Raw genomic sequence first — 17,314 nt, forward strand, 5'->3', positions numbered from 1 at the left:
CAGAGCATACATTTATCATCAAAAATTTAGGGAGCCAAGTATTTTCACTTATTTCTACATGAGAGAAGCTTGTTAGGGTTTACTTTAAGAATCCTGGACCCACTATTATCATTGTCACAATCCGAGTAGTACAAGGCAATAGACAGAAATGTGCCTTAGAAGGGGCAGGGAAGGATTGGCAGGATCTAGATCTTTCTTTCAATATATTCCTTTAGAAATTATCTACTCAATCTCTGTGCCAATCTTCTACGTGCTGTGATCACAGTCCTGATATACACGTAGTTATATGTATAGACTGGTACAGATGCAAACACACAAATGTTATGTGTACATACATATAGTATGTATGTGAAATAAACATATGTCTATCTATATATGGGCTTCCCTGGTGGTTCAATGGTAAAGAATCCACCTGCAAATGCAGGAGACCTGGGTTCAACCCCTGGCTTGGGAAGATCCCCTGGAGAAGGAAATGGCAACCCACTCCAGTATTTTTGCCCAGGAAATCCATGGACAGAGGAGCCTGGTGGGCTACAGTCCATGGGGTTGCAGAGTCAGACACGACTTAGTGCCTAAAGAATGACAACTATATCCACATCTCTACCTAGATATTCATCTCTATAATTATCTTCATGCAAGTGTGCATGCATACTCAGTCGCTCAGACGTGTCTGACTCTTTGCCAATAGAATTTTAGCATGGAGTCCATTCTATTGACTCTGTCCATAGAATTTTCTCTTTTGGATGCTCTCCTATCCTGTGACAGACGCAGGGTACGGTGGGATTTAGACCTATGCCTCCTCCTCTTACAGCCTGAGATTTAATTTAGATCATCATTGTTGGAGTGCTCAATAGATGTAGTTGCTTAGCGCAAGGGGAAGAGTTTACAAAGAATACAACCTGAATATTGAGAAGAACCAGGCAAATCAAATCTTAGTCATACAGCAACTGTGGTCAAAGGCTGTTTACCTTCTTTCCAGTTTTTCAGATACTTCTGTTATTGTGAAAGTAACTAATTCCACGTGACAGGGAAATGAGGGCATAAGCAAGGGAAATTCACTACCTAAATATGTAAATACGTAAAAAGTGTAAGACTGCAATAAAAGGTGACCACGGGCTGGGACTAGATGTGTCTGTTTTCTGAAATGAATTTCCTCCTCCTCCTGGCTCTGTGAAGTGAGCAGGGGCAGGGCTGTGGTCCTACGAGGCACACTTGAGCCACCAATGGCATTTCAGCTTTTGATCAATGAAGCTTATAGGGAAACTCCAGTCCCGAAATAAATGCAAAGACTGCTTTATCCAAAGAAAGTCTGGACGGCTGTAATTCCTGTGAGAGAATATGATGGAGAAGACATTCATTCATAGGTACCATCCAACTCTTATTTGTAAATTTAATGGCTGAAACAGGAGGGAGAACCATAGACCTGACGGTGATTTTCAAACTGTAAAAATGAGTTTTACTGGGGCGTAGAAAAATACTTTTAAAATGAAATACTCACATAGAATAAAATGTAAAAACTAGAAAATATCATAGTACACTGCATGCAGTAAGAATAAGGATTGTTTATGAAACTTGTGTTGTGTATGTGTATGCACATGTGTGTGTGTATGCCCTGAAATGAGATTTGATCTGGTCTCAACTGTGTGTCTCAGGCAAAAGGTTTGGGAAATGCTGCCATAATTTAGCTCTTTGCCACATACTTTTGGCATTCTGTGTTTGCAAAACAAACTAAAATTCTGGCCACTCAACAGTGACCTTCTCTAAAGGAGACACTCTTGCCCTTTATGGCAATGCTTCTCAACTACTTCAACATGAGGCGATGAAAAACCTGAGGTGGAAATAAGCTGCCTAAGAAAGCAAACGGGAGATTGAGAAGGAAGCCTCCTGAAGCAGTTAACACCAGGGAGAGAGGACGCCAGATAATGCATATGTGCGCGTGCGTGTGCGTGTGTCTGAGAGAGATTTAGAGACCAGAATTCATTACAGGGCACCAGAAAAAAAAAGTGTTTCTTAGGGTAAATAGCTGTAAAACCTTGCTACACTTGCTGAGCCATTAATGCGAGAGCCCTGATATGACTCAAATGAAAAAGTTTGTCTGAGAGTTAGGAACCAGGAGATCTTTCCTGATTCACCCAGTTCAGTTCTTTTCTTTGGGGAGGACAATTTTTTCTGATTTCTAATAAAACCTATGATGGAACATCCTGGAAACCCAGAAGAGAGCAGCTGTCTAGAACATAACCTATTCTTATTCTGGAAAAGTACTGAGGAGGAAGCTAGGTATGCAGAGCAATGTCATGTTTATTTGAATCAACATGTGAGTATTTTTCCTGTCTTCTCTTATAGGCTCCTCGCTTTGTTTCCAAATGCCATAGCTCATAAATTACTGCTGATGTGGATGTTTATCTTAGCTTTCTGGGTCATTTACTTCTCTCCCAAAGACCACACAAAGGTAGGAATTGTTTCCTTTTTCAGAATTTCAGAAAAGGTCACAATGACTTGGAATGTTCACTGTGATTAACGCAAGAATTAAATGTTAAAAGCATGTAATCTTAGCAATAGATGTGGATGAGAGGATCCTTTGTTCAGCAGTAATTCCTTTGACAATATGCATTCTATTATTATTATTTTTTGAGCGACAGGTAGATTTGCAGTCTCTACGTAGTGTTTGGCACTGCTAACCGTCCTGCCTAAGAGTTTTCTCCAACTTTGGCCTCTGAGCCTCCAATCCAATTAAATCTCCGTGTCAGCCCCTGCCTTTTTCACAGTTTTTTTTTTTTTTTAAATACTTTACATAATTCAGTTCATATTCCTTGACTTTCCTTTTCTTCAGTCTTTTTTAAAAACTGATTTTGCTTTACTTTTTCTTCTTCTCAACCATTCAATACAAATCTCATCTTTCAAAAATTCTGTTTTCATCATCTTCTTGTCCTCATGATCAATAACTTTCACCAATGGCTTTCAGAGGGCAGTGCAGAAGAGATCAACTCCTTAACCATTCAAGCTTCTTCTAAATCTGAGCCCAGCTTCTTTTCAAAGTATCTATTTCACCTTCGTCTAATACAGACCCTCACCTCCAAATAAGAAGGACCACAAATCTAGGACGTTCAGACAATGATGGAAACTGGTAAACTGTAGAGCTCTCAAACCACAGCTCAAAAACTTCCTGTCTGTGAACCTTCTCTGTAAATATGTGTTTTCTAGATTTCTCCCATCAGTCTTCTCGTTCATGCTTGTACCCTTTAATTCATATGCTCAGGTCCCATCCGCAAATATTTGTGTCTCTTAAAGTGAGGCCTGGACACTCTGCACTGAAATGCCCATGTTTGTGCATGTGTGTGTAAAATGCAGATTCCTGAGCCCTGCTTCAAAGCTGCTAAAAACAAATCTCTGGACTTGAACCTAAAATGAAGTTTTGAAAAATCTAATCAGAAAAGATACAAATACACCAAGGTTCATAACAGCACTATTTACAATAGCCAAGACATGGAAGCAACCTAAGTGTCCATCAACAGAGGAATGGATAAAGAAGATGTGGAATAGATACTCAGTGGAATATTACTCAGCCATATAAAAGAATGAAATAATGCCATTTGCAGCAACATAGAGGGACCTAGAGTTTATCATACTAAGTTCACTCCAGCAAGTCAGAGAAAGACAAATGTTGTATGATATCACTTATTTGTGGAATATAATAAATGATACAAGTGAAGTTATGTTCAGAGCAGAAATAGACTCACAGACATAGAAAACAATCTTACGGTTACTAAAGGGAAAGTGGGGATGGGGGAGGGGTAAATTAGGAGTTTAGGATTAACAGATACACACTACTGTATATAAAATAGAGGGACCTTGGTGGTCCAGTGGTTCAGACTCTGATTCCACTGCAGGGGAGCTGATTTCTGCTTGGGGAGCTAAAGATACCACATGCTGTGAGGCACAGCACCCCCTCTCCCCAAAAACAGAAAAACAAAAGGACCTACTGTATAGAACAGGGAACTTTATTCAATATCTTGTAATAACCTATAATGGAAAAGAATCTGAAAAAGAATATATATATATATATAAATAACTGAATCACTTTGCTATACACCAGAAAACTAATACAACATTGTAAATAAACTGTACCCCAATAATAATGAACAAAATGATAAAGTTTGAACAAAGTCCCCCAGCTGATTCTCACACACACTGAAGTTTGAGAATCACTGCCTTCGTATTTCCAGATCTGAGATCTTTTCTGTGCCTCACTCTTGAATTCATTCCTCGGTTATCTCCACCTGTTTCACTAGTGTTGCCAACACAGAGAAAAGCACACAGAGGTTATCTTCTTCCTCGCCTCCCTCCTTGGCAAAATAGAATCATGTGGAAAGGAATTCTCTGTGTTTTCTCCTATGTTTTCTATGTTGCCTCAGCCCATTAGTCAACTTAATCAATTCTCTCTCCACAAGCAATCAGTCACTAATCTCCTAAATTCTACCTCCTGTTTCTCTCATATCTATCCGTTTTTCTCCATCCCCAGAGTCTTGATTTAGTCAAGTCCTTTGTCATTTCTCATCTATGGTGTTGAAATAGTCCTCTTATTAATTTCCCGCCTCTGGTCTCAGGCTGATCCAATCATTCATTCAACAAACCTTTGTTGGGTATAGATTGTGTGTCAGGACTGAACTGGGTATTAGGGATACAGAAATATAGGACATAATCTTTGTGTTCAGGATCTTGAGATTATATTTCTAAAAGAAAAATGCCATGCTCCCAACTTCAGGGGAAGCATGGCAGGGTTCAGATTTCCTGGCTCACTGTCTTAGTCAGGCTTTTTTATGAAAGGATTTAGAAAACCTGGACCAAGGCATTCTTGAACTGGCTGATTCCTCTGCTTGTTCTTCCTCCAGATTTTCACGTAGCTAATGCTCTTCGTTCAGGTCTTTGCTCAAATGTCATCTTTATTTAGCACTAGAAATGGCTCCCACCCCACTACTTAGCATTTCCCTTACTCTGACTTTAAAAAATAATGATAATACTTTTCACTTTCTAAAATACTATATAATTTACTTACTTACTCTGTTCATTGATTATTGTCCCTCTTGGTCTGCTGTAAGGTGACTGCCATAAGAGAAGGATTTTTATTATTATTCATTTGTTGGTATATCCCAAGTGCCCAGAACAGTGGTTGGCACATAGTAGGTGCTTAACAAATAAATTTCTTTAAATTACAAAATAAGGACTGCTCAGTGGTCCTGGTGAGATATAATGGTGACCTGAAATAAGGTACTAACAATGAGGATGGAAAAAAGTCAAGGAATTTGAGTTAAAATTGATAGGAATAAATTGACTGTGGGGCAGGGGTGAGGATGTGGAATTAAGTAGGAATTATTCCAGATATGTACAACTGCCTGGCTGGTGATGCCATTTGTTGAACTATAGAATAGAGTAAGACAAACAGTTTTGGAAGAAAAAAGACAAGTTTAGATATGAACAGTCTATGTTGGAGGTGCTTTTAGGTCATCTAAATGGAGATGTTGCTTCAGTAGACTTGAATATACAAATCTGAAGCTAAGAAAGATGTGGTTTAGAAAAATGGATTTAAGATCATCAGAATATAAATGGCAGCTTAGCTTATTGATGTTGATGACAATTCCTTGGGTGAGCTACAGAGTGAAAAAAAAAAAAAGACCTACTATACAGCACAAGGAACTCTACTCAACACTCTGTTATAGCCTATATGGGAAAAGAATCTAAGAAAGAGTTCAGCTCAGTTCAGTCACTCAGTCATGTCAGACTCTTTGCGACCCCATGAACCGCAGCATGCCAGGCCTCCCTGTCCATCACCAAATCCTGGAGTTTACCCAAACTCATGTCCATTGAGTTGGTGATGCCATCCAACCATTTCATTCTCTGTCGTCCCCTTCTCCTCCCGCCCTCAATCTTTCCCAGCATCAGGGTCTTTTCCAATGAGTCAGCTCTGGATGTATGTATGTGTACAACTGATTCACTTTGCGGTACACCCAAAACTAACACAATGTAAACCTACTATACCCCAACAAGAATTTAAAAAAGAAGAAAAGGTTGCTAAACTACTGCCCCAAGGAACAAAAAAAGCACTGGTCTGTGAAGTGAGTGGGAGGAGAGAAAAAGACTGACAAGAACTCCCGAGAAGTTTAACTGTGTAAGTTTAGGGAATAAGCAAAAGTTTTAGTATAGCAGTTCTTTGTATAATATGGGAGATATGTGAAAATGCTTAAATTCTTATGGAAAGAAGTTAACAGAAGTAAATAGGAGGTAAAGGAAAAAATGTGGGTCCAATTAAGTAGGCAAGGGTAACAGAAAGTTGAATTGCTGACTACTTTAAAAAATTTATTTAGATTTAAAATTTTTTAAATTAATTATTTATTTTTGGCTGTACTGGGTGTCTGTTACTGTGTGGGCTTTTCTCTAGCTGAGGTGAGTGAGGGCGACTCTCTAGTTGCAGTACATGGGCTTCTCATCATGGTGGCTTCTTTTCTTGCTGAGCGTGGGCTCTGGGACGTGTGGATTTCAATAGTTGGGGTGTGAGGCTCCGTAGCTGCAGGTCCCTGGGCTCTAGAGCATAGGCTTAGTGGTTGTGGCACATGGGCTTATGGGATCTTCCTGGAACAGGGATCAAACCCGCGTCTCCTGCGTTGGCGGGTGGATTCTTCACCAGTGAACCACCAGGGAAGCCCTGGATCTTTTTTTTAAATAAGAATTTTTTAAAATATATTTATTTATTTATTTGGCTGTACTGGATCTTCATTGTGGCATGCAGGATCTTGGTTTAGTTCCCTGACCAGAAATCGAATCCACGCCCCTGCATTGGGAGAATGGAGTCTTAGCCACTGGACCACCAGGAAGTCCCTGACTACTTTTTTAGATTTTTAAAGTTTAGAAACAAAAAAATTCAGTTATTGGAGGAGATGCCTCCTGAATGTTGAGGGCTGCTTGGATGTTATCAGGATTTTCAACGATGAAGACTATAAGACAATTTCTTCAAAATTTTCAGTCAATGAGTTGAGTAGAAGCTACCAATGATTAGTACATGATGGATGATAGGAGGATTATGTAGTGATATTAGTGAAATTTGGTTAGACTTATCTTGGAAGACTCTAAGTCCTCCCCATCTGCAAAGATCTGAAAGAAGATCTTCGAGTCTTCCAAAAAACACAGTATGTATTAGGGCCTATATATGGGAAATATAAATGCATTTGAATTAAGTATTTATATTTCATATGCATATGTATTTACTCTATATTTATCTCTAATATACACTTGAAATATATATCTATATCCCTAATATTTATATTTGAAATAAGTATCTTTGAAATAGGTTGTTAAAGGAATGAGGCAACTGGGTAAGAGAAATTGAGCACTGAATCCTGATCCCTGCCCTACTACTACTATCTTAAAGAGACATTCCCCTTTCTGTGACTCATTTCAAGGGTCAGGTACAAAATTGTTTTCCCTAGCTCATATTTATGGCTCATATATTATGTGATTTCAATACACAATATTCTTCAAACAATGGAGGAAGGGAGAACAGAGGATAACGGATTACGAAGGGGTGGGAGTGGGAGGGACTGAGTGTGACTAAAAAGGGCTATATGAAGCAGGCAGATGGTGATGGAGATATTCTGGATCTTGATTATCTGAGTGTTAGTCTCTCAGTCATGTCCTACTCTTTGTGGCCCCATGACTGTAGCCTGCCAGGCTCCTCTGTCTATCAATTCTCCAGGCAAGAATACTGGAGTTGTTAGCCATTCCCTTCGCCCGGGGGTCTTCCTGACCTGGGATCCAGCCTAGGTCTCCGGTATTGCAGGAAGATTCTTTAATGTCTGAGCCATCAGGGGATCCCCATCTTGATTATATTCAGTGTCAATATGCTGGTTGTGATATTTTACTACAGTTTTACAAGGTGCTACTGTTGAAACTGGGTAAAGGATACATGAAGTCTCTCTGTTATTCTTATTTTTTTCATATTTTATTTATCTTATTCTATTGTATTTTTATTTATTTTATTCTATTATGATTATATATGTGTGAATTTACAATTGTCTAAAAATAGTTTTTGTTCACTCACTGCTATACTACTGTTCAAATTAAACATCTCATTACAAACCGAATCTTGCCCAAACTATATATCCCTTAAGAGTAGAGCCTCATGTGGTAGATTGCCTTTATCAGTTGTTGTTGTTTAGTTGCTAAGATGTGTCCAATTCTTTGTGAGTCCATGGATGGTAGCCCCCTAAGGCTCCTTTGTCCATGGGATTTCCCAGGCAAAAATGCTGGAGTGCCATTCTCCTACTCCAGGAGATCTCCCCGACTCAGGGATCGAACCTGCATCTCCTGCCTGTCAGGCAGAGTCTTTACTACTGAGCCACCCGGGCCTTGTTCAAATGTTCCTGCCTGATTCAGGTGCTACAGGAGTTATAGGGAAACATGTTAAGTTTCTCATGCAGGCTAAGAAACCTTCTTCTTGCCCCATTTGTCTGGCTGAATGGCCAAAAGTAGGGATTCCATAGAGTGGGCAGAGAAGACAAAGCTCAAAAGGGTTATCCCCCAAAGCGGAGATTAGCCCGTGTCACTCTTACCCTAAATAGCATGCTAAAGGCTTGGGGGAATTGAACTACAGGCTGGACCATTGCCCAGGTCCCAGGGTGGCCACTGGATATTAGATGCATGGGACAGATTCAAACAGTACAGGCAAAGGCTTAGAGAACTGAACAGACCTTGAAACTAGAGCTTGTAAAAGGTGGGTTGGAACTTATGGCTTTAATCTAACTAGGTTTGATTGCCTGGTTAAAAAAAAAAAAAATCAGCATTATCTTTAGGGTTTAAACAAGACCCGAATCTCATAGCACAACAGTTAAAATATCCAATATATGAGCCAAAACGATTTAGCATATGAGGAACCAGGAAAACTATAACTTTCAGGAGAATAAGCAAAGTTACTAACTCTTAGACACATAGAGGTTGAAGTTATCAAAAACTTTAAGACAGTAGTTACAATTGTATTAGTTTTCTTCTGCTGCTGTGACATATTATCACCAACTTGGTGGCTTACAGGATACAAATGTATTTTATGTTATGTTTCTTGAGGTCAAAATTCCAGAATGAGGTCCAACTGGGCTAAAATCAAGGTGTTGGCAGTATGTACACCTTTCTGGACACTCTGTGGGAGAGTATATGCCCTTGCCTTTTCTAGCTTCTAGAATTTGTGTGCTTTTCTTGGCTCCTCCATCAGTGGAAGCCAGCAAATTTGGGCCAAGTTCTTCTTAGCCAGCTGACTGGTCCTCCCTCCTTTGCCTTCCTCCTTTATTTTTTTTCCCCCTCTTTTACTTTTAAGGACCCTTGTTACATTTGGCCCACCTAGATAATTCGATATAATTCAGTATTCCCTATTTTAAGGTCAGCTGATTAGCAACTTTAATTGCATCTTTGATTTTAATCTTGAGATGCAATCATCCTGGGTTAGGGTGGACCCTAAAGCCCATGACAAGTGTCTTTTTAAAAGAGAAGAAGGGAGAGGATGCATAAGGGGAAGGTGAAGTGGATCTGATGGCAAAGATGGCAGTGATGCTTCTATAGGCTGAGAATACCAAGGACTGCTAGCATCCACCAGAAACTAGGAGAGAGGCATGGAGTATACTCTCCTTCAGAACCCCCAGAAGGAATCATCTCTGTTGACGTCTTAATTTTAGAATTCTGGCCTCCATAGCTGTGAGAGAATAAATTTATGTTGTTTTAAGCCACCAAATCAGTGACAATTTGTAATGGCAGCCCTAGGAATCTAAAACAGTCAGCAAAAATATAGAAGAACTAAAGAATACAATTAACTGAATCTGTTTGACATTTATAGAACATTTCACCCAGCAATAGCAGAATATATGATATTTTCAGCACATAAAACATTCACCAAGATAGAACATATCTAAAGTCATAAAACAAATCTTAATAGACTTTAAAGTGACTGAAATTACACAAAGTTTGTTCTTTGACCATAATGAAAGTATACTAGAAATCAGTAACAGAACAATAACTGGTAAATCTCTCAGCATTTGGAAATTAAGTGACACAATTCTGCATAATCCATGAATCAAAGAATAAGCTTCAAGGGACATGAGAGAACATTTTGAACTAAACAAAAATGGCAATATAACATTAATATTTGTTGTATTTCCAGTACAGCTAAGGCTGTACTCAGAGTGAAATTTATAAATGAAAGAAGAGCAATGCAGGAGTCAACAGCTATACTTTTGAATTTGTTCTTTTTTTTCCATGTATAACTCATCTATAAATTAAGTGGTTATTTTAAAAAAGAAGAAAGTTGCCAAATCAATAATCTAATTTCTACCTTAAAGAACAAGAAAAAGAAAGCAGAAAGAAGGAAATAATGAACAGCACAGTAGAAATCATTAAAATTGGAAACAAATACAATGGAGAAAATCAATAGAACGAAAGTTGGTTCTTTAAAATGATTAATAGAATTGATCAAACTTTAACCAAACTGATATTGAAAAAAGAAAGAGTAGGCATAAGTAACCAATATCAGAATTGACAAAAGACACATTATTAAGGAAATTACAGACATTAAAGGATAATAACGGAAAACCACAAGCTACTCTATGAATGTAAATTTGACAATTTAGATAAAATGGATGAATACCATAAAGTACCAAAAGTCACCCAAGAATAAATAGATGTTCTGAATAGTTAAAACTCTTCTGAAAAAAAAATATCTAGGCCCAGATAGTCATTTTACATGGTAAAATTCTATCACATACTTAAAAAGTAAATAACACTAATTTTATACAGTCTCTTTTTCCAAAAAAGGATAGAAGAGAATGGAAAACTCCCAAATTATGTTATTAGGCCAACATTACACTGATGCCCAAACCAAAGAGTACGAGGAAATAAAATAACAGATCAATATGCTTTATGAACACAGGTGCAAATATCCTCAACAAAATATTAACAAATCAAATCTAGCAATGTATAAAAAGAATAATATACCATAACCAACTGGATTTTATCCCAGGAATACAATTGCTGGTTTAATGTTTTTAAAAATCAATCAAAATATTCAACCATGTCAACAGGCTACAGAAGAAAAAAATACTTGATCATATCAATTTATACAGAAAAAAATTGACAAAATTCACATGTCATTTATGACAAAACCTTTAGCAAGCTAAGAATGAAAGAGAACCTCTTTAACCCATTAAATTACATCCCTAGCAAATATAGAGCTAACATAATTTTTAATGGTGAAAGGGATTCTTAATCCCTGAGATCGTAAAGAAGGCAAGGATGTCCATTTTCACCACTTCTGTTTAATATCATACTGGAAGGGCTAGCCATTATAGCAAGAGAAGGAAAAGGAAGCAAAGCACATGTACGTTGGAAATGAGGAGATAAAACTGAACCTATTTGCCCTATTTGTCCCAGATGACTGGATTGTCTACATAGAAAATCCTGAAGAACAGACAAAAACGCTCCCAGAACTATTATGTAATTTTATCAAGGTCATAGGCTATAAGGTTAACACAAAATTCAGTTTTTTTCTATATACTGTAATTTTAGCAATGAAAAATCAGATATAAAAGCCCACATAATGCCATTTACACAAGATTAAGAAATGAAACCCTGAGATAAAATTCTAACAAAATAGGGCAGAATCTATAGTCTGAAAACTTTAAAATGCTGAAAAAAATCATATACATAAAAATGTTCATACAGTGTTGAACACATACAGTGTTCATGGATTGGAAAACTCAATATAACTGTCATCAAACTACAGATTTAACACAATTTGAAACAAAATCTTCACAGGAATTTTTGTTGATCTAGATAAGATAATTCTAAAATTTATATGGAAAGGTGAAGGAAATAGCACAGACAAAGCAAGTTTTAAAAAGAAGAATAGAGTTGGAGGCCACACTAAAATAATTCGAGACTCATGATTAAGATATAATAGTTGACACAGTATAGAATTAATGAAGGAATAGACACAAAGCTGAGAAAAACAGAATAGAAAGTCCAGGAATGTAACCATACAGATAAGGTGACTTGATTTTTGAGGGATGTAGAAAGGAAGTTCAATGGAAAAATGATAGTTTTATAATGTGGTTAGAACCACCAGCCATCTGTATGGTAATAAAATGAATATCAACCTAAACCTCATAAATTATATAAAAATTAACTCAAGTGGATCATAGATCTAAATATAAAGTGTAAACCCATAAAAGTTTTAAGGAAGCAGATTATCTTAACCTCCTGTGGTTAGTCAGATTTCTTAGATATAATGCTAAAAACATGATCCCTAAAATTAAAAAATAATAATATGGGACTTCATCAAAGTTAAAACATTTTTCCTTGCAAAAGACACTGTTGAGAGAATGAAATGACAAGGAATGGAATGGGAGAAAATATTTGCAAATTATACATTCAACAAAGCACTTGTATCTATAAAACACGGTGAACACTTGAGTAACATGAGTTTGACAGCACAGGTCCACTTATATGTGGATTTTTTTCAACAGTAAACATGCCAGTTCTATAGGATCTGCAGCTGGTTGAATCCATGGATGTGGAATCAAGTATATGGAGGAGTTGCATTTACTGATAGTAAATGACTATAAGTTATACTTCTAGTATAACTGACACATAGGATAAATATAGCTGACTACAATTATACTCGGATTTTTGATTGTGTGGAGGGTTGGTACCCCAACCTCCACGTTGTCTAAGGGACAATTGTATAAAAAAGCTCTCAGAATTCAACAGTAAGAAAGCAAATCATTCAATTAAAAATTAGGCCCCCAAACTTCACCAAAAAGATATAATGGATGGCAACTAAGCAAAATAAAAATATATAATCCGTGTGATTTGCCACTAAAGAAATCCAAATTAAAACTCTGATGAGCTGACCCTATGTACCTACTAGAATGGCAAAAAATACAATAAAAGAAAACCCTGAAATTTCAACTGCTGGTAGACATGGAACTTCCATTGCTGGTGAGAATGTCAAAAAATACACATGTTCTAGAAAACAATTTGGTTGTTTCTTGTAAAGTTAAGGATGCATTTACCATATACCTTTATAATTCCTACTCTTAGGTATTTTTTTGTGGGGCAGGTCTCTCAGTTGTAGAACTCTCAACTGGGCCAGTAATTGTTTGTTGTTGGGGGTTGTCCTGAGCATTGTCAGATGATACACCTTGACCTCTACCCACTAGATGTTACAGCAACCTTTCAGCCTCCCCACCCCCCAACACACCCCCACTCTGCTTCAGCTGTGACAATGTCCCTCAGAGACAGTCAAAAAAGAACCATGAAAAAGATGCTCAACATCACTAATTATCTGAGAAGTGCAAGTCAAAACTACAATAAGTTATTACCCCACATGGGGCAGAAAGGCCATCACCAATAAAACACACCTTGACCCTGAGTAATCAATGGAAAGTCCACTCTGGAAGTCCCAAGAAGAGCGAGTTCCAATCTTCAGAATCTTCCACAATACCTTCATCATCTGTTAGCCTAGACTCTTATTTAGTTGTTACTGGGATCTTTATATCATAAGAACTATAGGATATTTGTTTTTGTAAAGAAATTAGGAAGCAGGATTGCATAGTTAAAATTAATGAAGGCCATTGTCAGAAAGAAGGAAACCAAGATGGCTGATTCTCCTTATTTGTTCCCCTGAGCTCCTCCAAGTCCTTTAAATATTTAGGTTAGACTTTTTGCTCTTTTTTCTTTTCTTTTTTGACACTAATTGCTTTCTTTACTGAAAGAATTGTTCTCGATGAAAGGTTAATGGTTCTGGACTTCTGGCCACAGTTTACAGATATATAGTAAAGATAGTCTTTTTCTGAAAAGATAAAAATCTCAGTTCCAGAAATAGCTATCCCTAAAAACCCTTTTTTCTCTTCTCTATATGGTAATCTCCCTCTTATCTTTTGAGAACTATATGTCATCAGCTCTGTGAAGCCATTCTTTAAGGGGGAAAAAAAGTTTTATTGGGATATAACTCATAAAATATACTACTCATCCATTTAAAATATATAAGTCAGTGATTTGGGGTATTAATTATAAAAACTGTGATTAAATAGAACATAAAACTTTAATATTTTAATAATTTTAATGTGTATAACACAATGACATTAATAACATTTATAATATTGTGCAACCATTTCCACTATCTATTTCTAAAACATTTTTATTGCTCCAAAGAGAAACTCTGTGACCACTAAACCCCAATTCCCATTTTCCCCTCAGGAAGCCATTTTTAACAGTCTGGGGCCAAGTTTGCAACAATCTCTTTGGAATGCCCTTGCAATTCTACTTACATGTCTTTCAAATTATTCTTTTTGTAATAATAAGTTTATATATTTGTTATTTTCACTAGATTGGTTTTTCTGGATATACAATCATATCCTCTCATAATTAGTCAGAAATAATTAATTAAATTAAAATTATTATTATTAAGATCAGTAAAGGCAAAGAATATCTATGCCATAAGAACCAGTAGACAGAAATCAACATAATATTGTAAAGAAATTATCTTCCAATTTAAAAAAAAGAGCCAGTGGAGTAGATCTTTCTATTCACTTATTTGAATTCTAGATAGACAAAAGAATTTAAAAATCCAGTCATACAAAATATGAAAAAACTGGTTTTAAAGTTTGTGTGGAGAGGCAAAACCCCCAGGATAGCCAAATCAAGAGTAAAGAACAGAGTCAGAAGCCTGACACTACCTGACTTCAAGACTTACTATAAAGCTTAGTATACCTACTGTAAATAGTACATGCTCAAGACAGAATGATATTAGTGAAAGAATGATGAGCAAATCAGTGAGACAGAGTAGAGACTCCAGAAACAGACCCGCATAAATAAAGTCAACTAATGGTTAACAATGGAGTAAACACAGTCTTTCCAGTAAATGGTACTGGAACAACTGGTCACCCATCTATGTTTTAAAAAAAAACCTAGACAACTTTTCTAAAAATGAATCACTGACCTAAATGTAAAATGTAAAACTATAAAATTTCAAGAGATAACAGGAGAAAATGATACTGACTTTGGGTATGGAGATGACGTTTTAGATATCATAGCAAAGGCAAAATCTATAAAAGAAATAATTCATAAACTGAACTTCTTTAAAAGTAAACTTGTGCCCTATGAAAGGCAAAAGAATGAGAAGACAAGCTGCAGACAGAGAAAATATTTGCATAAAACACATCTGATAAATAAATGTTATCCAAAATATACAAAGAACCCTTTTTTCCCCTCTAGGATTATTTGGCACATTTACACATGAGAAAAGTGAGAAACCACTTGATACGTATATAATACACACACAGAGTAACTGAAGCATCATCTTTGGAATTTGAAATATGAACCTTAGATAAAGCTGTAGCTGTAGATAGCACATCAGTTTCCAAACTGAAAGATCCTCTTATTTATCTCAAAATTGCCACAGGAGATGCTAGTTGTGCAATATTAAACATCTTCTCCTAAGGGAACACTCTACCATTGCTTAAACATGAAATTTATCTTCACACATATCCTTTGCCAAACCCATTTGAAAAGCCATTTATTTGGAACATTTATTTGATCAATCTAGTTTGTAGCCAAAACATCTTCTAGTCCTGTAATCAAAATTTGGAGCATATTTTCAAGCAGAGCCGGATTCCATACACTAAAAGATAAATATGAACTAAAACTTAGTAAGACAACTCACAGTAACCACATCAAGATGAAATGTTCACTGTTAAAGTAGGTCAAAATTGTTTATAAAAAGCACAAAATACATATACATTTAAAAAAGACTTTATGGTAAAAAATAAACCAACTAAGCTTTTTAATTTATTCCCTTCTTGTCGACTAAAGAATTTCTTCAGCGTATAGTACAATTTAGTGGTTAAGACTGCAGGTTCTAGAGTCAGCCTTCCTGCATTTGAATCATACTTCCCACCACTTACCGGCTCGCATCTCTGGCCAAGTTATTTAACTTTCTCAGGGCCTCAGTTTCATTTTCTGTAGAAGAGGGGAAGCAGTTCTACTAGCTTCAAAGGGTTGTCATGAGGCTAAATTAGAAAATCCAATTAAATCAATTAGGAGAGCATCCTTTTATAAGCATGCTTATTATAAGCAAATGTTTTCTATGTGTTGACTGTTCTAATTGTTTAGAATGCAATTCTAACTGGAATGCAAAAATAGGAAGTCAAAAAACACCTGGAGTAACAGGCAAATTTGGCCTTGGAGTACAAAATGAAGCAGGCAAAGGCTAATAGAGTTCTGCCAAGAGAACGATCATAGCAAGCACCCGCTTTCAACAGCACAAGAGAAGACTCTACACATGGACATCACCAGATGGTCGACAACGAAATCAGATTGATTATATTCTTTGCAGCCAAAGATGGAGAAGCTCTATACAGTCAGCAGAAACAAGACCAGGAGCTGACTGTGCCTCAGATCATGAACTCCTTATTGCCAAATTCAGACTGAAATTGAAGAAAGTAGAGAAAACCACTAGACCATCCGGGTATTACCTAAATCAAATCACATATGACTATACAGTGGAAGTGAGAAATAGATTTAAGGGAATAGATCTGATAGACAGAGTGCCTGATGAACTAGGGATGGAGGTTCATGACATTGTACAGGAAACAGGAATCAAGACCATCCCCAAGCAAAGAAGAGCAAAAAAAGCAAAATGGCTGCCTGAGGCCTTACAAATAGCTGTGAAAAGAAGAGAAGAGAAAAGGAAAGATATACCCATTTGAATGCAGAGTTCCAAAGAATAGCAAGGAGAGATAAGAAAGCCTTCCTCAGTGATCAATGCAAAGAAATAGAGGAAAACAACAGAATGGGAAAGACTAGAGATCTCTTCAAGAAAATTAGAGATACCAAGGGAACATTTCATGAAAAGATGGGCTCGATAAAGGACAGAAATGGTAGGGACCTAACAGAAGCAGAAGATATTAAGAAGAGGTTGCAAGAATACACAGAAGAACTATACAAAAAAGATCTTCACGACCCAGATAATCATGATAGTGTGATCACTCACCTAGAGCCAGACATCCTGGAATGTGAAGTCAAGTGGGCCTTAGGAAGCATCACTACGAACAAAGCTAGTGGAGGTGATGGAATTCCAGTTGAGCTCTTTCAAATCCTGAAAGATGATGCTGTGAAAGTGCTGTACTCAATATGCCAGCAAATTTGGAAAACTCAGCAGTGGCCACAGGACTGGAGAAGGTCAGTTTTCATTCCAATCCCAAAGAAAGGCAGTCCCAAAGAATGC

The 17,314-nt window shown here is 36.9% G+C and overlaps 1 protein-coding gene across 1 annotated transcript in view; it reads left to right on the forward strand.

Annotated features, from left to right (window-relative positions):
• Positions 1-1,188: 1,188 nt before the first annotated feature.
• Positions 1,189-17,314, forward strand: part of NXPE2 (neurexophilin and PC-esterase domain family member 2) — a 31,589-nt gene continuing 15,463 nt past the window's right edge. The window contains exons 1-2 of the mRNA XM_043482970.1: positions 1,189-1,364; positions 2,344-2,449. Of these exons, the coding sequence (XP_043338905.1) occupies positions 1,339-1,364; positions 2,344-2,449 (132 nt within the window). The 5' untranslated portion in view covers positions 1,189-1,338. The remainder of the gene's footprint in view (positions 1,365-2,343; positions 2,450-17,314) is intronic.

Source organism: Cervus canadensis, chromosome 11 (assembly GCF_019320065.1).
Source record: "Cervus canadensis isolate Bull #8, Minnesota chromosome 11, ASM1932006v1, whole genome shotgun sequence".
NCBI classification, from domain to species: Eukaryota; Metazoa; Chordata; class Mammalia; order Artiodactyla; family Cervidae; genus Cervus; species Cervus canadensis.